Source organism: Babylonia areolata, chromosome 19 (genome assembly GCF_041734735.1).
Source record: "Babylonia areolata isolate BAREFJ2019XMU chromosome 19, ASM4173473v1, whole genome shotgun sequence".
In the NCBI taxonomy this organism is placed as follows: Eukaryota; Metazoa; Mollusca; class Gastropoda; order Neogastropoda; family Buccinidae; genus Babylonia; species Babylonia areolata.
The window spans coordinates 815,708-836,832 of record NC_134894.1 but is presented as its reverse complement, the minus strand read 5'-3'; the positions used below and the strand labels follow the sequence as shown (position 1 = coordinate 836,832).

General features: G+C 49.1%; 1 protein-coding gene across 1 annotated transcript in view; it reads left to right on the top strand.

Annotated features, from left to right (window-relative positions):
- The first annotated feature begins 2,654 nt into the window (after window positions 1-2,654).
- Window positions 2,655-21,125, top strand: part of LOC143293354 (cilia- and flagella-associated protein 69-like) — an 86,440-nt gene continuing 67,969 nt past the window's right edge. The window contains exons 1-4 of the mRNA XM_076604159.1: window positions 2,655-2,949; window positions 8,491-8,553; window positions 12,364-12,429; window positions 19,640-19,826. Coding sequence (XP_076460274.1) covers window positions 2,812-2,949; window positions 8,491-8,553; window positions 12,364-12,429; window positions 19,640-19,826 — 454 coding nt within the window. The 5' untranslated portion in view covers window positions 2,655-2,811. The remainder of the gene's footprint in view (window positions 2,950-8,490; window positions 8,554-12,363; window positions 12,430-19,639; window positions 19,827-21,125) is intronic.

Genomic DNA, 21,125 nt, shown 5'->3' with positions numbered 1-21,125 from the left:
GAGGATTATAGAGTCAGTCAGAATCATGGCTGTTGATTTCCAGCACAAATGGAGGACAGCCCAAGGATGTATGTGGGTTTATTTATAGGTTCGTGATGAAGGCCACTGAACAGCATCAACTTCCATTTTCATTTGCCACTTAACCAGTTTTTAATTGACTAATCGTGCACATATATAAGTCTACGGTCTCTTTAATATTCTTATTCGGGATCTCCCAAAGGCATTGTCAAATCGTGTAGTTTTAGTACAGTATGCTGATATGTATGTGGATGGGTGCCAATCTAAGAAAGTCAACCCCACAATAGCACATAATTACATACGTCGTATGTATTTGTATTTGTATTTCTTTTTATCACGACAGATTTCTCTGTGAAATTCGGGCTGCTCTCCCCAGGGAGAGCCCGTCGCCACACTACAGCGCCACACATTTTTTTTCCTGCGTGCAGTTTTATTTGTTTTTCCTATCGAAAGATTTTTCTACAGAATTTTGCCAGAAACAACCCTTTTGCTGCCGTGGGTTCTTTTACGTGCGCTAAGTGCATGCTGCACACGGCGGGACCTCAGTTTATCGTCTCCGAGTCATCCGAATGACTAGCGTCCAGACCACCACTCAAGGTCCAGTGGAGGGGGAGAAAATATCGGCAGCTGAGCAGTGATTCGAACCAGTGCGCTCAGATTCTCTCGCTTTCTAGGCGGACGCGTTACTTCTAGGCCATCACCGGCTCCACCAATCTGGTCTTGATAACCTTGGTAACTATATGTTTGAAAATGGTCTACCTTTGTCGACTGAAAAAACATGTATGATGTTGTTTAATTCAGGTGGTAACCCATCTAGCATACTCATTTTAAAATTACTTGATGCCGTCATTAATTATAAACAGGTGGTGAAGTTTTTAGGTGTTTATCTTACTTCAAAGCTGACGTGGAACATTCGCTTTGATTACAAAGGCAAGGAAAAGTATCAAGTTTAGGAACATTTTAAGCCGCTTACCCAAGGGAATGCATACGAAAACATTGATTCATTTTTCCATGACGTACCCTTGTAAGATCTAAGATAGCCTATGCACAAGAAATATTTTTCAGTGCGCCTAAATATCTGTTACAAAAGATTCAAAGTGTAGACTGTAAGGCTATCAAAATTGCCCTCGGAGTGCCCTCTCATGCATCCAACCAGGAAACATACAAAACAGCCGGAATTCAGTTAGCAACAGCAAAATTCGATGTAAGATTCATTGCTGATGAACTGACAGTAAGATCTGACAATGATTTTCCTAAAAGAGCTAATGGCATTTCATCACAAGAAACAGTTGCAACTTACGTTTCAAATTTGTTAAAAGAATCTGATGTTAACATAAAAGAGTTAGCTGCAAAACTACATCATACACCTGTTCCTTTTTGGGAAATGTTGAAAGCAGATTTTGATATCTCAGTTATCTGAAACAAAAAAGGAAGAAAACATCAATATCACAAGTAATGCCAGAATCCATATAGCAGATAAATATATTTACAGATAGAAATGTTCTTGATGACAAAAATACTGGTGCGGCTTTCTATATTCCTGCCTTTAAAGTTGAAAAATCTTACTTTATTGGAAAACCTCTTTCCATATTCACAGCTGAGCTAGTTGCTATTATACAAGCTCTGAACTACTTAGTGAGCCATCAAATAGTTTTCTCGAAAAGAGAATTCTTTGTTGATTCCAAATCAGTAACTTATGCTCTAGAATTATTTAGCCTTGAAACAAGACCTGCCTTAGTTATTGAGGCAAATCATTTGGTACATTGTTTGAGGATTAAAGGGACTGAGGTCAGTTTTTGTTGGGTGCCTTCTCATGTGGGCATTCATGGCAATGAATCGCTGATAAAACAGCTAAAAGAGGAGCACAAGATCCAGAAAAATCGACAAAAATTTATGTCCGTCTTTCCATAAAAGACGCATACACTTTGCTAGAAAAATCAGCATGAGGTCGATTTCATAACTGATCATGTGGAAGGAAAAGATTTTAAAACATAAAGGGACATTATTCCCCGATAATATTACTAAAGAAAAGATACCGAATCCATCAGCTTGCTATACAAGATTAATAACCTCTACTTTCTTCCGTATAAAACGTGATGCGCTGAAGACAAGTAGAAATGTTACATGCATCTGTGGTAAGCAGTTCAGCTTGCATCATTGTTTGTTTCACTGTCAACAGTTACATACCTTTTTGCCCAAGTATTTCAAAGAGAATAACTATTCTGCAGATGATTTTTGACGAGGTTCTCATGGTCGAACTTCCACAGGCATTAGTTCATAGCCCTATTTCTACATTCTTTTAATGTACTTCAGAATTGTGTAAATGTTTCTGATTATTATTATCATTATTGAATTGTTACTGTTAAATGTACCTTTTTTCTGTTTTTCTCTTCCCTCTCTTCTCCCCCGTGCCCCCCCTCACCCTACTTTCTTTTCTTTTTTTTCCTTGTATTATTAGTATTTTTTTTATCGTCTAATATCACTGATAGTGGAAAGACGCTAAACAAGAACGAACGAACACGTCTGTGCTGTCACAGAACGCAGTTCTTGCCCCTGGTAATCTCGGACATTGACTGCGGCAAGCCGAGTCTGCAAAGTGGCAACGATTTTCCCACAATGCATTGTATTTCCTTGGAGATTGTTTTTAACATGGCGGGATGCCGCAGTGTTTTCCATCCCGCCGCAGACAACTAAACGAAGCTTCCGACCAGTCTAAGACAAAGGCTTGTGTAGTTGACGCTGAGTGGTTTAGTTGGCTGTGTGTGTGAAGTGTGGACTGAAGGTGAAGACAAAATGGCGATGGTGGCGGGACCCCGCACTGGGACCACCAGTGGCTCGCTGCCCATGATGGCGGACAGGGGCGAGAGAGGCAACAACCGGATTCCTCTCGTCACCCACGTCATCACGGATGACGAGATGGGCCTTCTACAGGTCTGGGACATGCACACAGTATTATTACAAATTGTTGTTATTGCTATTTTCAATTTCCTCCATTTCCAGCCTCAGCATCCTCACTCCCACCCCCAGGCACCCCTCTGTCCTGCTACAGTTTTCAGCTTTGACTGGCACTCGCATCCTCAGTTTCAGAGGCCACCCTCAGTGGAGTGATGAAGAATGCCAGTGACCACTGGGAAGTGACCTAAGGAGAAGATGCCATTCAGATGCATATCATTTAGTAGCAATTGTAGTATGATAGGGACAAGGCAAGATTTGAAGCTTTCAAATAGTCCCTTCTTTGTTTCATGATTTGTTTTGGTCAAGGTTCAACACTTTATTACTAATATTAGCCAGTTTATTTCTTCGTCAAACTTTTTTTTTTTAAATTTGAAAATTCTATAGAATTGTCCAGTTGATTCTTGAATGAATTAATAGATGGTGCTTGTTTCAGATGAAGGTACAGTTCATTCCATACATCACTACATGTGTAACTCTTACTGAAGCAAAATTTTATTATATTAGTATTTGAATATTGTAAAAACATTTTCCTTCAGATTTCTTGTGGAACTGTACTGAGTTGCAGAGAAGAACTGAACACATGACACATCAACAAGACTGTTGGCGTTAAAAAGTTAACATGTCTCAGTGAGATCACCACACATCCTTTTACCCTTAGTTCTGTGGTAGTCATGTGGCAGTCATGTGCCTACATTCTTATCTAAGCTTTGTTGCTTTTAACAGCACCTACTCTTAATCTTTTGCAGTAGATTGGCACTTTTGATAAGGGTACCACAGTGTTTACATACTCCAAGTGATACTCCAAGTGATCAAGATCAGTAAATGTTCTTTTATTTATCCCAGTAATTTAGTTTGCTTTATTTATGCAGTTCTGATTATGCAGGTCAGATAAAAGTTTTGTCAAAAGGGACTCCAAGGTCTTTTTCATTTTCTCTCATGATTTCACTGAATTTGTAGCATTATTTAGCTGCATAGTGTATGTCTTGTTTTGATTTCTTCTGCCAGTATGCATCACTTTACATTTGTCAACATTAATATACAGATACCATTTCTTTGTCAAAGCTTGGAGTTTGCCAAATCTTGTTGCAAGATTTACTGTTGCATGTCTTCTTACATATTCTGTTATTATCTGCAAAATTTTTACAGGCTGATTGTACACAGTCTGGAAGGTCAGTTATAAAGATAGTTAAGAGTTTAGGTCCCAGAATAATTCCCTGCATGATTCCATTTTGAAAATCAGCCTCTAAATACTTGTCACTAACTCTGAGCTTTTAATTTTTGTCAAAAATCTGTTGTCTGTGTAAGCTACTGACTATACCATAAAGCATTAGCTTCTAATTTCTTCAACAGTCTTTCATATTGTACTAAAAAAAACTTTATGAAAGTCTAAATGGATTATATCGTCTGGTTCACCATTGTCAAGTAACTCAGTAATCTCTTGCATCACCTCCAAAAGATGTGTGACATGAGATTAGTTTTCTTGAAATGTGGCATTTGTAAATTTTATCTAAAGATGTGCATGTTTGTGCCTCTGTGTGTGTGTGTGTGTGTGTGTGTGTGTGTGTGTGTGTGTGTGTGTGTGCGCGCACGCTAGATACAACTGTATTGCACTGCATTGTATTGTAATTTATATTCAGAAGAATAGCTTTTTTATGTGAAACCAGAGTTGCTCCCCACATTGCCGCAGTATTGGTTATTATATGTGTTCTAAAGTATTCAGCATATAAACCCTCATCCAGATGACTAGTACCCAGACCACCACTTGAAGTCAACAGGAGGGGGGGGGGAAGTGTGGTCATTTCATGACTTGAATCCAGAACCTCTGGCATGCTCAGCTGGTGATTTGTCCACCAGTCTTGCCACCAATGTGTGCGTATGTCTGTAAACATGTGTGCATGTTTGTGTGTGTGTGTTTGTGTGTGTGCACATGTTTGTGTGTGCCTGTGTTTGTGTCTATGTCTGTGTGTATTTGCTGTTACAGATGCACAGATATATGATAATCAGAAAAGATAATAAAGTTTATGGCTGGGAGCAAGTTGTTCAGTCTGGCTTGGAACAGAATGGAGGAAGACATTTCCTCTCTGAGCTGAAGCTGACAGCTACTGTGAATGTCCGGAACAGATTCTGATGGAGAACACATTGTTTCTTTTCTTGAAGTTTACAAAATCAGAGAATGTTTGTTGTTGTTTTTTTTACTGCCAGTGTATTTTTCAATTCCACCCCCTCTTTTTAGTTTGATATGCTATCAGATTTATGATGGTTGTGATGTAAAGTTTATTGGTTGTCCTCATTACAGTGTCATGTTGGTTGAATGGTTGTGATGTAATGTTTATTGGTTGTCCTCGTTACAGTGTCATGTTGGTTGAATGGTTGTGATGTAATGTTTATTGGTTGTCCTCATTACAGTGTCATGTTGGTTGAATGGTTGTGTTGTAATGTTTATTGGTTGTGATACCTACAGTGTTGTGATGGATGAATGGGTGTGGTGTAATGTTACATTGGTTGTAATACCTACAGTGTTATGATGGATGAATGGTTGTGATGTAATGTTTATTGGTTGTAATACCTACAGTGTTATGATAGTTGAATGGTTGTGATGTAATGTTACATTGGTTGTAATACCTACAGTGTTATGATGGATGAATGGGTGTGGTGTAATGTTACATTGGTTGTAATACCTACAGTGTTATGATGGATGAATGGTGTGATGTAATGTTACATTGGTTGTAATACCTACAGTGTTGTGATGGATGAATGGGTGTGGTGTAATGTTACATTGGTTGTAATACCTACAGTGTTATGATGGATGAATGGGTGTGATGTAATGTTACATTGGTTGTAATACCTACAGTGTTATGATGGATGAATGGGTGTGGTGTAATGTTACATTGGTTGTAATACCTACAGTGTTGTGATGGATGAATGGTTGTGATGTAATGTTACATTGGTTGTAATACCTACAGTGTTATGATGGATGAATGGTTGTGATGTAATGTTACATTGGTTGTAATACCTACAGTGTTATGATGGATGAATGGGTGTGGTGTAATGTTACATTGGTTGTAATACCTACAGTGTTATGATGGATGAATGGTTGTGATGTAATGTTACATTGGTTGTAATACCTACAGTGTTATGATGGATGAATGGTTGTGATGTAATGTTACATTGGTTGTAATACCTACAGTGTTATGATGGATGAATGGTTGTGATGTAGTGTTTATTGGTTGTAATACCTACAGTGTTATGATAGTTGAATGGTTGTGATGTAATGTTACATTGGTTGTAATACCTATAGTGTTATGATGGATGAATGGTTAATAATAATAATAATAATAATAATGGATACTTATATAGCACACAATCCAGAAATCTGCTCTAGGTGCTTTACAAAAACGCTTTTGTTAACATAAAACATTACATCTATGTTACATACACACACCAAAATGTGACTACACACACACACACACATACACACACACACACACACACTGCATACATATATTTTAACATACCCTAACACATACGAACACATGGGCAGGCACAAACTTACATAAACACACGCACACACAATACATATACATGCATGTAGTTATGTACACATACATATGTATACACACATAGTCAAGCACAGCTAACGCAAAGGAAGTGGACCTGCCACAATTGAACTTATTGCTGAGGGAAAAGGTGAGTTTTGAGACAAGATTTAAAAGGTGCGAGGGAATCAGAATGACAGAGGTTATCAGGGAGCTTGTTCCACGTCTTTGGTGATTGAAAAGAAAACGATCTGTGTCCATAGGTCTTACTTCTGATGTGAGGTATCTTGAGAAGTTGAGTATCAGAGGAAGAACGGAGCTGGCGAGACGGGGTATAGATATGAAGGAGTTCAGAAAGATACTTGGGGCCAGATCCATTGACTGCAGAAAAGGTCAGAGTGGATAGCTTATAGTCTATTCAATCAGAAACAGGCAACCAGTGGAGAGACTGAAGGAGAGGAGAAACATGGTCAATTTAGAATGAGTCAGGCAGCATTATTCTGAATTCATTGGAGTCTGTCTAACAGATATTTGGGAAGGCCGGCCAAAAGAGAGTTGCAGTAATCCAATCTTGAGAGAACCAGAGAGCATACAAGTGTCTTGGTTGCATCGGTTGAGAGATAGTGGTGGATAGAGCTGATTCTACACAGTTCCTAATAGGCAACTTTACAGATATTCGAAATGTGCTGTTGGAAGGAAAGAGACTGGTCTAGGATTACACCAAGACTGCGAACAGAAGGAGAAAGTGAAACAGGTGTGCTATTGATCAGAACAGAGTCAGGAAAGGAAGGATGCTGACGAAACTTCTTTGGACAGGTTATCATAAGTTCAGTCTCATCATCATTTATTTGCAGCTTGTTGAGAGTCATCCAGTCCTTTAGGCCAGCAATGGTTGTGATGCATGTTACATTGGTTGTAATATCTACAGTGTTGTGATGGATGAATGGTTGTGATGTAATATTACATTGCTTGTAATACTTACGGTGTTGTAATGGATGGATGGTTGTGATGTAATGTTACATTAGTTGTAATACCTACAGTATTGTGATGGATGAATGGTTGTGGTGTAATGTTACATTGTTTGAATGGTTGTGGTGTAATGTTACATTGTTTGAATGGTTGCACTGGTGTAATGTTACATTGGTTGTAATACCTACAGTGTCATGCTGGTTGAATGTTTGTGGTGTAATGTTACAGTAGTTGTGATGACTACAATATCATATTGGTTGAATGGTTGTGGTGTAATGTTACAGTAGTTGTGATGACTACAATATCATATTGGTTGAATGTTTGTGGTGTAATGTTACAGTAGTTGTGATGACTACAATATCATATTGGTTGAATGGTTGTGGTGTAATGTTACAGTAGTTGTGATGACTACAATATCATATTGGTTGAATGTTTGTGGTGTAATGTTACAGTAGTTGTGATGACTACAATATCATATTGGTTGAATGGTTGTGGTGTAATGTTACAGTAGTTGTGATGACTACAATATCATATTGGTTGAATGGTTGTAGTGTAATGTTACAGTAGTTGTGATGACTACAATATCATATTGGTTGAATGGTTGTGGTGTAATGTTACAGTAGTTGTGATGACTACAATATCATATTGGTTGAATGTTTGTGGTGTAATGTTACAGCAGTTGTGATGACTACAATATCATATTGGTTGAATGGTTGTGGTGTAATGTTACAGTAGTTGTGATGACTACAATATCATATTGGTTGAATGGTTGTGGTGTAATGTTACAGCAGTTGTGATGACTACAATATCATATTGGTTGAATGGTTGTGGTGTAATGTTACAGCAGTTGTGATGACTACAATATCATATTGGTTGAATGTTTGTGGTGTAATGTTACAGCAGTTGTGATGACTACAATATCATATTGGTTGAATGTTTGTGGTGTAATGTTACAGTAGTTGTGATGACTACAATATCATATTGGTTGAATGTTTGTGGTGCAATGTTGCAGGGCAGCAAGCATCAGCCCATCAACCTGAAGAGGGTGATCAAACTGCTGACTGATCCCCACTCTGTGAGTTACACACACCCCTCCCCCTGCCACATTGGGCCTGGCTTCCCCCCTCCCCCCCTCCCCCTGCCACATTGGGCCTGGCTTCCCCCCTCCCCCCTCCCCCTGTCACATTGGGCCTGGCTTCCCCCCTCCCCCCTCCCCCTGTCACATTGGGCCTGGCTTCCCCCCTCCCCCCTCCCCCTGTCACATTGGGCCTGGCTTCCCCCCTCCCCCCCTCCCCCTGCCACATTGGGCCTGGCCCCCCCTCCCCCCTCCCCCTGTCACATTGGGCCTGGCTTCCCCCCTCCCCCCCTCCCCCTGTCACATTGGGCCTGGTTTCCCCCTCCCCCCCCTCCCCCTGTCACATTGGGCCTGGCTTCCCCCTCCCCCTGTCACATTGGGCCTGGCTTCCCCCCTCCCCCCCTCCCCCTGTCACATTGGGCCTGGCTCCCCCCTCCCCCCTCCCCCTGTCACATTGGGCCTGGCTCCCCCTCCCCCCTCCCCCTGTCACATTGGGCCTGGCTCCCCCCCTCCCCCTGTCACATTGGGCCTGGCTCCCCCCCTCCCCCTGTCACATTGGGCCTGGCTCCCCCCCTCCCCCTGTCACATTGGGCCTGGCTCCCCCCTCCCCCCTGTCACATTGGGCCTGGCTTCCCCCCTCCCCCCCTGTCACATTGGGCCTGGCTTCCCCCCCTCCCCCTGTCACATTGGGCCTGGCTTCCCCCCTCCCCCCTCCCCCTGCCACATTGGGCCTGGCTTCCCCCCTCCCCCTGTCACATTGGGCCTGGCTTCCCCCCTCCCCCCCTCCCCCTGCCACATTGGGCCTGGCTTCCTCCCTCCCCCCCTCCCCCTGTCACATTGGGCCTCGCTTCCCCCCTCCCCCCTCCCCCTGCCACATTGGGCCTGGCTTCCCCCCTCCCCCTGTCACATTGGGCCTGGCTCCCCCCCTCCCCCTGTCACATTGGGCCTGGCTTCCCCCTCCCCCTGTCACATTGGGCCTGGCTTCCCCCTCCCCCTGTCACATTGGGCCTGGCTCCCCCCCTCCCCCTGTCACATTGGGCCTGGCTCCCCCTCCCCCCCTCCCCTGTCACATTGGGCCTGGCTCCCCCTCCCCCCCTCCCCCTGTCACATTGGGCCTGGCTCCCCCCCTCCCCCCCTCCCCCTGTCACATTGGGCCTGCCCCCCCCCCTCCCCCTGTCACATTGGCCCCGCCCCCCCCCTCCCCCTGTCACATTGGGCCTGCCCCCCCCCTCCCCCTGTCACATTGGGCCTGCCCCCCCCTCCCCCTGTCACATTGGCCTGCCCCCCCCCGCCTCACCCTGTCACATTGGGCCTGCCCCCCCCGCCTCACCTTGTCACATTGGGCCCGCCCCCCCCTCACCCTGTCACATTGGGCCTGCCCCCCCCCTCCCCCTGTCACATTGGGCCTGCCCCCCCCCTCCCCCTGTCACATTGGGCCTGCCCCCCCCCCCCTCACCCTGTGACATTGGGCCTGCCCCGCCCCCCTCCCCCTGTCACATTGGGCCTGCCCCCCCCCCTCCCCCTGTCACATTGGGCCTGCACCCCCCCCCCCTCCCCCTGTCACATTGGGCCTGCCCCCCCTCACCCTGTCACATTGGGCCTGCCCCCCCCCCTCACCCTGTCACATTGGGCCTGCCCCCCCCCCCTCACCCTGTCACATTGGGCCTGCCCCCCCCCTCCCCCTGTCACATTGGGCCTGCCCCCCCCCCCCTCACCCTGTCACATTGGGCCTCCCCCCCCCTCACCCTGTCACATTGGGCCTGCCCCCCCCCCTCACCCTGTCACATTGGGCCCGCCCCCCCCTCACCCTGTCACATTGGGCCTGCCCCCCCCCCCTCCCCCTGTCACATTGGGCCTGGCTTCCCCCTCACCCTGTCACATTGGGCCTGCCCCCCCCCTCACCCTGTCACATTGGGCCTGGCCCCCCCCCCTCACCCTGTCACATTGGGCCTGCCCCCCCCCTCACCCTGTCACATTGGGCCCGCCCCCCCCTCACCCTGTCACATTGGGCCTGCCCCCCCCCCCTCACCCTGTCACATTGGGCCTGCCCCCCCCCTCACCCTGTCACATTGGGCCTGCCCCCCCCTCACCCTGTCACATTGGGCCTGCCCCCCCCCTCACCCTGTCACATTGGGCCTGCCCCCCCCCTCACCCTGTCACATTGGGCCTGCCCCCCCCCCTCACCCTGTCACATTGGGCCTGCCCCCCCCCCCTCACCCTGTCACATTGGGCCTGCCCCCCCCCCTCACCCTGTCACATTGGGCCTGCCCCCCCCCCTCACCCTGTCACATTGGGCCTGCCCCCCCCCCCTCACCCTGTCACATTGGGCCTGCCCCCCCCCCCTCACCCTGTCACATTGGGCCTGCCCCCCCCCCTCACCCTGTCACATTGGGCCTGCCCCCCCCCCCTCACCCTGTCACATTGGGCCTGCCCCCCCCCCCTCACCCTGTCACATTGGGCCTGCCCCCCCCCCTCACCCTGTCACATTGGGCCTGCCCCCCCCCTCACCCTGTCACATTGGGCCTGCCCCCCCCCTCACCCTGTCACATTGGGCCTGCCCCCCCCTCACCCTGTCACATTGGGCCTGCCCCCCCCCTCACCCTGTCACATGGGCCTGCCCCCCCCCACTCACCCTGTCACATTGGGCCTGCCCCCCCCCCCCCACCCTCTGTCACATTGGGCCTGCCCCCCCCCCTCACCCGTCACATGGCTTTTTGCCTCCCTCCTCTCACATTGCCGCCCCCCCTCACCTCTTACATCTGGGCCTGCCCCCCCCCCTCCCTGTCCATGGGCTGCCCCCCCCTCACCCTGTCATTGCCTGCCCCCCCCCCCTCCCCCCTCTCCCTGTTCACATGTGGCTCCCCCCTCCCTCTCTCTTCTCCCTTCTGCCTCCCCCCCCTCCCTCCTGCCCTCCTCTCTGGCTCCCCCCCCTCTCCTGGCTGTCCCCCCCTCCCCTCTTCTCTCTTCCCTCTCCTCTCCCTCTCTCTCTCTGTGTCCCTTCTCCTTGCTGTCATCTCCCTCTCTCCCTCTCTCTCTCTCTGTCCCTCCCCCTTCTCTCTCTCTGTCCCTCTCTCTCTCTCTCTCTCTCTGGGTCCCTCCCTCTCTCTGTCTCTTTCCCTCCCTCTCTCTCTCTCTCTGTGTCCCTTCTCCTTGCTGTTATCTCCCTCCCTCCCTCTCTCTCTCTCTGTCCCTCCCTCCCTCTCTCTGTGGGTCCCTCCCTCTCTCTCTCTGTCCCTCCCTCTCTCTTTCTCTCTGTCCCTTCTCCTTGCTGTCATCTCCCTCCTTCACCAGTGTAAAGTGATGTGCACACTGAGCACAGATGATGTGTCCACACTGAGCACAGATGATGTTATTGTCAGTGTAAAGTGATGTCCACACTGAGCACAGATGATGTTATTGTCTGTGTAAAGTGATGTGCACACTGAGCACAGATGATGTTATTGTCTGTGTAAAGTGATGTGCACACTGAGCACAGATGATGTTATTGTCAGTGTAAAGTGATGTGCACACTGAGCACAGATGATGTTATTGTCTGTGTAAAGTGATGTGCACACTGAGCACAGATGATGTTATTGTCAGTGTAAAGTGATGTGCACACTATGTAATTGCAGTGTATACAGATGATGTTATTCTCTGTGTGAAGTAAATTTCTACATGTAAGTGCAGTGTATACAGATGATGTTATTCTCTGTGTGAAGTAAATTTCTACATGTAAGTGCAGTGTATACAGATGATGTTATTCTCTGTGTGAAGTAAATTTCTACATGTAAGTGCAGTGTATACAGACAAAGATGTGCACACTGTGTGCAGATGATGCTGTATGATCGCCATGTCCACGCCCTTCAGAGAATTGTGCGACATTACCAGAAGGGATTTGTATCTTTTGTCTGCTCCTGTGGGGGTGTGATGTGTGCATTTGCATATATGAATATGTGTATGTTTATACATGAATGTGTGTGCTCATGTGTGTATGCACATGTCTGTAGATATGTGTGGGTGGGTGCATGGAAGTGTATATGTCAGTGCACAGATTTGTTTGTCTCTGTCTCTGTGTGTGTGTGTGTGTGTGTGTGTGTGTGTGTGTGAACCACATCCTGTGCATACAGTGTGTGTGTGGTGCACCAAGTCCTGTGCATACAGTGTGTGTGTGGTGCACCACGTCCTGTGCATACAGTGTGTGTGTGGTGCACCAAGTCCTGTGTATACAGTGTGTGTGTGGTGCACCACGTCCTGTGCATACAGTGTGTGTGTGGTGCACCAAGTCCTGTGCATACAGTGTGTGTGTGGTGCACCAAGTCCTGTGTATACAGTGTGTGTGTGTGGTGCACCAAGTCCTGTGCATACAGTGTGTGTGTGGTGCACCAAGTCCTGTGCATACAGTGTGTGTGTGGTGCACCACGTCCTGTGTATACAGTGTGTGTGTGGTGCACCAAGTCCTGTGTATACAGTGTGTGTGTGGTGCACCAAGTCCTGTGCATACAATGTGTGTGTGGTGCACCAAGTCCTGTGCATACAGTGTGTGTGTGGTGCACCAAGTCCTGTGCATACAGTGTGTGTGTGGTGCACCAAGTCCTGTGCATACAGTGTGTGTGTGGTGCACCACGTCCTGTGTATACAGTGTGTGTGTGGTGCACCAAGTCCTGTCCATACAGTGTGTGTGTGGTGCACCAAGTCCTGTGTATACAGTGTGTGTGTGGTGCACCAAGTCCTGTGCATACAGTGTGTGTGTGGTGCACCAAGTCCTGTGTATACAGTGTGTGTGTGGTGCACCAAGTCCTGTGCATACAGTGTGTGTGTGGTGCACCAAGTCATGTGCATACAGTGTGTGTGTGGTGCACCAAGTACTGTGCATACAGTGTGTGTGTGGTGCACCAAGTCCTGTGCATACAGTGTGTGTGTGGTGCACCACGTCCTGTGTATACAGTGTGTGTGTGGTGCACCAAGTCATGTGCATACAGTGTGTGTGTGGTGCACCAAGTCATGTGCATACAGTGTGTGTGTGGTGCACCAAGTCCTGTGCATACAGTGTGTGTGTGGTGCACCAAGTCCTGTGCATACAATGTGTGTGTGGTGCACCAAGTCATGTGCATACAGTGTGTGTGTGGTGCACCAAGTACTGTGCATACAGTGTGTGTGTGGTGCACCAAGTCCTGTGCATACAGTGTGTGTGTGGTGCACCAAGTCCTGTCCATACAGTGTGTGTGTGGTGCACCAAGTCCTGTGTATACAGTGTGTGTGTGGTGCACCAAGTCCTGTGCATACAATGTGTGTGTGGTGCACCAAGTCCTGTGTATACAGTGTGTGTGTGGTGCACCAAGTCATGTGCATACAGTGTGTGTGTGGTGCACCAAGTACTGTGTATACAGTGTGTGTGTGGTGCACCAAGTCCTGTGCATACAGTGTGTGTGTGTGGTGCACCAAGTCCTGTGCATACAGTGTGTGTGTGGTGCACCAAGTCCTGTGCATACAGTGTGTGTGTGTGGTGCACCAAGTCCTGTGCATACAGTGTGTGTGTGGTGCACCAAGTCCTGTGCATACAGTGTGTGTGTGGTGCACCAAGTCCTGTGCATACAGTGTGTGTGTGGTGCACCAAGTCCTGTGCATACAGTGTGTGTGTGTGGTGCACCAAGTCCTGTGCATACAGTGTGTGTGTGTGGTGCACCAAGTCCTGTGTATACAGTGTGTGTGTGGTGCACCAAGTCCTGTGTATACAGTGTGTGTGTGTGGTGCACCAAGTCCTGTGTATACAGTGTGTGTGTGTGGTGCACCAAGTCCTGTGTATACAGTGTGTGTGTGGTGCACCAAGTCCTGTGTATACAGTGTGTGTGTGTGGTGCACCAAGTCCTGTGCATACAGTGTGTGTGTGGTGCACCAAGTCCTGTGCATACAGTGTGTGTGTGTGGTGCACCAAGTCCTGTGTATACAGTGTGTGTGTGTGGTGCACCAAGTCCTGTGCATACAGTGTGTGTGTGTGGTGCACCAAGTCCTGTGTATACAGTGTGTGTGTGGTGCACCAAGTCCTGTGTATACAGTGTGTGTGTGGTGCACCAAGTCCTGTGCATACAGTGTGTGTGTGTGGTGCACCAAGTCCTGTGCATACAGTGTGTGTGTGTGGTGCACCAAGTCCTGTGCATACAGTGTGTGTGTGGTGCACCAAGTCCTGTGCATACAGTGTGTGTGTGTGGTGCACCAAGTCCTGTGTATACAGTGTGTGTGTGGTGCACCAAGTCCTGTGTATACAGTGTGTGTGTGGTGCACCAAGTCCTGTGCATACAGTGTGTGTGTGGTGCACCAAGTCCTGTGCATACAGTGTGTGTGTGGTGCACCAAGTCCTGTGCATACAGTGTGTGTGTGGTGCACCAAGTCCTGTGTATACAGTGTGTGTGTGGTGCACCAAGTCCTGTGCATACAGTGTGTGTGTGTGGTGCACCAAGTCCTGTGCATACAGTGTGTGTGTGGTGCACCAAGTCCTGTGCATACAGTGTGTGTGTGTGGTGCACCAAGTCCTGTGTATACAGTGTGTGTGTGTGGTGCACCAAGTCCTGTGCATACAGTGTGTGTGTGGTGCACCAAGTCCTGTGCATACAGTGTGTGTGTGGTGCACCAAGTCCTGTGCTATACAGTGTGTGTGTGTGGTGCACCAAAGTCCTGTGTATACAGTGTGTGTGTGTGGTGCACCAAGTCCTGTGTATACAGTGTGTGTGTGGTGCACCAAGTCCTGTGTATACAGTGTGTGTGTGGTGCACCAAGTCCTGAGATACAGTGTGTGTGTGTCATGCACCAAGTCCTGTGCATACAGTGTGCGTGTGTGGTGCACCAAGTCCTGTGCATACAGTGTGTGTGTGGTGCACCAAGTCCTGTGTCATACAGTGTGTGTGTGTGTGGTGCACCAAGTCCTGTGATACAGTGTGTGTGTGGTGCACCAAGTCCTGTGCATACAGTGTGTGTGTGGTGCACCAGTCCTGTGATACAGTGTGTGTGTGGTGCACCAAGTCCTGTGTACACAGTGTGTGTGTGTGGTGCACCAAGTCCTGTGCATACAATGTGTGTGTGGGTGCACCAAGCCTGTGTATACAGTGTGTGTGTGGTGCACCAAGTCTGTGTATACAGTGTGTGTGTGTGGTGCACCAAGTCCTGGCATACAGTGTGTGTGTGTGGTGCACCAAGTCCTGTGATACAGTGTGTGTGTGTGGTGCACCAAGTCCTGTGTATACAGTGTGTGTGTGTGGTGCACCAAGTCCTGTGTATACAGTGTGTGTGTGTGGTGCACCAAGTCCTGTGTTACAGTGTGTGTGTGTGGTGCACCAAGTCCTGTGACACAGTGTGTGTGTGTGGTGCACCAAGTCCTGTGTCATACAGTGTGTGTGTGTGGTGCACCAAGTCCTGTGTATACAGTGTGTGTGTGTGGTGCACCAAGTCCTGTGTATACAGTGTGTGTGTGTGGTGCACCAAGTCCTGTGTATACAGTGTGTGTGTGTGGTGCACCAAGTCCTGTGTATACAGTGTGTGTGTGGTGCACCAAGTCCTGAGCATACAGTGTGTGTGTGTGGTGCACCAAGTCCTGTGTATACAGTGTGTGTGTGGTGCACCAAGTCCTGTGTATACAGTGTGTGTGTGGTGCACCAAGTCCTGTGTATACAGTGTGTGTGTGTGGTGCACCAAGTCCTGTGTATACAGTGTGTGTGTGGTGCACCAAGTCCTGTGTATACAGTGTGTGTGTGTGGTGCACCAAGTCCTGTGTATACAGTGTGTGTGTGGTGCACCAAGTCCTGTGTATACAGTGTGTGTGTGGTGCACCAAGTCCTGAGCATACAGTGTGTGTGTGTCGTGCACCAAGTCCTGTGCATACAGTGTGCGTGTGTGGTGCACCAAGTCCTGTGCATACAGTGTGTGTGTGTGGTGCACCAAGTCCTGTGCATACAGTGTGTGTGTGTGGTGCACCAAGTCCTGTGCATACAGTGTGTGTGTGGTGCACCAAGTCCTGTGTATACAGTGTGTGTGTGGTGCACCAAGTCCTGTGCATACAGTGTGTGTGTGTGGTGCACCAAGTCCTGTGTATACAGTGTGTGTGTGGTGCACCAAGTCCTGTGCATACAGTGTGTGTGTGGTGCACCAAGTCCTGTGTATACAGTGTGTGTGTGGTGCACCAAGTCCTGTGCATACAGTGTGTGTGTGGTGCACCAAGTCCTGTGATACAGTGTGTGTGTGGTGCACCAAGTCCTGTGTATACAGTGTGTGTGTGGTGCACCAAGTCCTGTGCATACAGTGTGTGTGTGTGGTGCACCAAGTCCTGTGTATACAGTGTGTGTGTGGTGCACCAAGTCCTGTGTATACAGTGTGTGTGTGGTGCACCAAGTCCTGTGTATACAGTGTGTGTGTGGTGCACCAAGTCCTGTGTATACAGTGTGTGTGTGGTGCACCAAGTCCTGTGCATACAAGTGTGTGTGTGGTGCACCAAGTCCTGTGTATACAGTGTGTGTGTGGTGCACCAAGTCATGTGCATACAGTGTGTGTGTGTGGTGCACCAAGTACTGTGTATACAGTGTGTGTGTGGTGCACCAAGTCCTGTGCATACAGTGTGTGTGTGTGGTGCACCAAGTCCTGTGCATACAGTGTGTGTGTGGTGCACCAAGTCCTGTGCATACAGTGTGTGTGTGTGGTGCACCAAGTCCTGTGTATACAGTGTGTGTGTGTGGTGCACCAAGTCCTGTGCATACAGTGTGTGTGTGGTGCACCATGTCCTGTGCATACAGTGTGTGTGTGTGGTGCACCAAGTCCTGTGTACACAGTGTGTGTGTGTGGTGCACCAAGTCCTGTGCATACAGTGTGTGTGTGTGGTGCACCAAGTCCTGTGTATACAGTGTGTGTGTGGTGCACCAAGTCCTGTGTATACAGTGTGTGTGTGGTGCACCAAGTCCTGAGCATACAGTGTGTGTGTGTGGTGCACCAAGTCCTGTGTATACAGTGTGTGTGTGGTGCACCAAGTCCTGTGTATACAGTGTGTGTGTGTGGTGCACCAAGTCCTGTGTATACAGTGTGTGTGTGGTGCACCAAGTCCTGTGTATACAGTGTGTGTGGTGCACCAAGTCCTGAGCATACAGTGTGTGTGTGTGGTGCACCAAGTCCTGTGTATACAGTGTGTGTGTGGTGCACCAAGTCCTGTGTATACAGTGTGTGTGTGTGGTGCACCAAGTCCTGTGTATACAGTGTGTGTGTGTGGTGCACCAAGTCCTGTGTATACAGTGTGTGTGTGGTGCACCAAGTCCTGTGTATACAGTGTGTGTGTGGTGCACCAAGTCCTGAGCATACAGTGTGTGTGTGGTGCACCAAGTCCTGAGCATACAGTGTGTGTGTGGTGCACCAAGTCCTGTGTATACAGTGTGTGTGTGGTGCACCAAGTCCTGTGTATACAGTGTGTGTGTGGTGCACCAAGTCCTGTGCATACAGTGTGTGTGTGTGGTGCACCAAGTCCTGTGTATACAGTGTGTGTGTGGTGCACCAAAGTCCTGTGTATACAGTGTGTGTGTGTGGTGCACCAAGTCCTGTGTATACAGTGTGTGTGTGGTGCACCAAGTCCTGTGTATACAGTGTGTGTGTGGTGCACCAAGTCCTGAGCATACAGTGTGTGTGTGTCGTGCACCAAGTCCTGTGCATACAGTGTGCGTGTGTGGTGCACCAAGTCCTGTGCATACAGTGTGTGTGTGGTGCACCAAGTCCTGTGCATACAGTGTGTGTGTGTGGTGCACCAAGTCCTGTGTATACAGTGTGTGTGTGTGGTGCACCAAGTCCTGTGCATACAGTGTGTGTGTGGTGCACCATGTCCTGTGCATACAGTGTGTGTGTGTGGTGCACCAAGTCCTGTGTACACAGTGTGTGTGTGTGGTGCACCAAGTCCTGTGCATACAGTGTGTGTGTGTGGTGCACCAAGGCCTGTGTATACAGTGTGTGTGTGGTGCACCAAGTCCTGTGTATACAGTGTGTGTGTGGTGCACCAAGTCCTGAGCATACAGTGTGTGTGTGTGGTGCACCAAGTCCTGTGTATACAGTGTGTGTGTGGTGCACCAAGTCCTGTGTATACAGTGTGTGTGTGTGGTGCACCAAGTCCTGTGTATACAGTGTGTGTGTGGTGCACCAAGTCCTGTGTATACAGTGTGTGTGTGGTGCACCAAGTCCTGAGCATACAGTGTGTGTGTGTGGTGCACCAAGTCCTGTGTATACAGTGTGTGTGTGGTGCACCAAGTCCTGTGTATACAGTGTGTGTGTGTGGTGCACCAAGTCCTGTGTATACAGTGTGTGTGTGTGGTGCACCAAGTCCTGTGTATACAGTGTGTGTGTGGTGCACCAAGTCCTGTGTATACAGTGTGTGTGTGGTGCACCAAGTCCTGAGCATACAGTGTGTGTGTGGTGCACCAAGTCCTGTGTATACAGTGTGTGTGTGGTGCACCAAGTCCTGTGTATACAGTGTGTGTGTGGTGCACCAAGTCCTGTGTATACAGTGTGTGTGTGGTGCACCAAGTCCTGTGCATACAGTGTGTGTGTGTGGTGCACCAAGTCCTGTGCATACAGTGTGTGTGTGTGGTGCACCAAGTCCTGTGTATACAGTGTGTGTGTGGTGCACCAAATCCTGTGTATACAGTGTGTGTGTGTGGTGCACCAAGTCCTGTGTATACAGTGTGTGTGTGGTGCACCAAGTCCTGTGTATACAGTGTGTGTGTGGTGCACCAAGTCCTGAGCATACAGTGTGTGTGTGTCGTGCACCAAGTCCTGTGCATACAGTGTGCGTGTGTGGTGCACCAAGTCCTGTGCATACAGTGTGTGTGTGTGGTGCACCAAGTCCTGTGCATACAGTGTGTGTGTGTGGTGCACCAAGTCCTGTGCATACAATGTGTGTGTGGTGCACCAAGTCCTGTGTATACAGTGTGTGTGGTGCACCAAGTCCTGTGCATACAGTGTGTGTGTGTGGTGCACCAAGTCCTGTGTATACAGTGTGTGTGTGGTGCACCAAGTCCTGTGCATACAGTGTGTGTGTGGTGCACCAAGTCAACTGCAGCAGCTCAGTAGGGTCATGTCCTTGACCTTGGTGCAGCCCATGAAGGAACTGGTGCAGGTGTTCAAGATTCTGAACGTGTGTGCGGACCGTGTGGACGGCCAGCCCCTGTACGAACAGCCCATCATGGACATCCTGCACCTCTGCTCCCTGCCCTACCTCAAGGAGAAGGCCTCCGATGAACTCATCTACCAACAGATCGTTGTGGAGTCCGTGTCCCAGCTGGGTATGGCTGGTCTCTGTGTGTTGGGGAGTGATGTGTGTGTGTTGCGGGGGGGGGGCAGGGGGGGGGGGGGTTAGTGTGTGTGGTGAAGGGGTGTGTGTGGTGAAGGGGGTGTGATGTGGGGGTGAGTGGGGGTGATTTGGGGGGATGAGTGTGTGGTGAGGGGGCGTGATGTGGGTGTGAGTGTGTGTGATGTGGGGGGTGAATGTGTGTGTGTGTGGTGAGGGGGTGTGAGTGTGTGTGTGGTGAGAGGGTGTGAGTGTGTGTGTGGTGAGGGGGTGTGATGTGGGGGATGAGTGTGTGTGATGTGGGGGGTGAATGTGTGTGGTGAGGGGGTGTGAGTGTGTGTGTGGTGAGGGGGCGTGATGTGGGTGTGAGTGTGTGTGATGTGGGGGGTGAATGTGTGTGTGTGTGGTGAGGGGGTGTGAGTGTGTGTGTGGTGAGGGGGTGCGATGTGGGTATGAGTGTGTGATGTGGGGGGTGAATGTGTGTGTGTGTGTGGTGAGGGGGTGTGAGTGTGTGTGTGGTGAGGGGGTGTGATGTGGGGGATGAGTGTGTGTGATGTGGGGGGTGAATGTGCATGTGTGTGTGGTGAGGGGGTGTGATGTGGGGGATGAGTGAGGGGGTGTGATGTGGGGGATGAGTGTGTGTGTCTGTGGTGAGGGTGTGTGTGGGGGTGAGTGTGTTTGTGTGGTGAAGGGGGTGTGAATGGTGAGGGGGTGTGATGTGGGGGATGAGTGAGGGGGTGTGATGTGGGGGATGAGTGTGTGTGTCTGTGGTGAGGGTGTGTGTGGGGGTGAGTGTGTTTGTGTGGTGAAGGGGGTGTGAATGGTGAGGGGTGTGAAGTGTGTGTGTGGTGAAGGGGGTGTGGAGTGTGTGTGTGTGGTGAAAGGGGTGTGAAATGTGTGTGGTGAAGGGGGTGTGAAGTGTGTGTGTGTGGTGAACGGGGTGTGAAATGTGTGTGGGGAAGGGGGTGTGAAGTGTGTGTGTGTTTGTGTGGTGAAGGTGTGTGAAGTGTGTGTGTGGTCAAGGGGGTGTGAAGAGTGTGTGTGGTCCAGGGGGTGTTAAGTGTGTGTGTGGTCAAGGGGGTGTGAAGTGTGTGTGTGGTGAGGGGGTGTGATGTGGGGGATGAGTGTGTGTGATGTGGGGGGTGAATGTGCATGTGTGTGTGGTGAGGGGGTGTGATGTGGGGGATGAGTGTGTGTGTCTGTGGTGAGGGGGTGTGATGTGGGGGTTGAGTGTGTTTGTGTGGTGAAGGGGGTGTGAAGTGTGTGTGAATGGTGAGGGGTGTGAAGCGTGTGT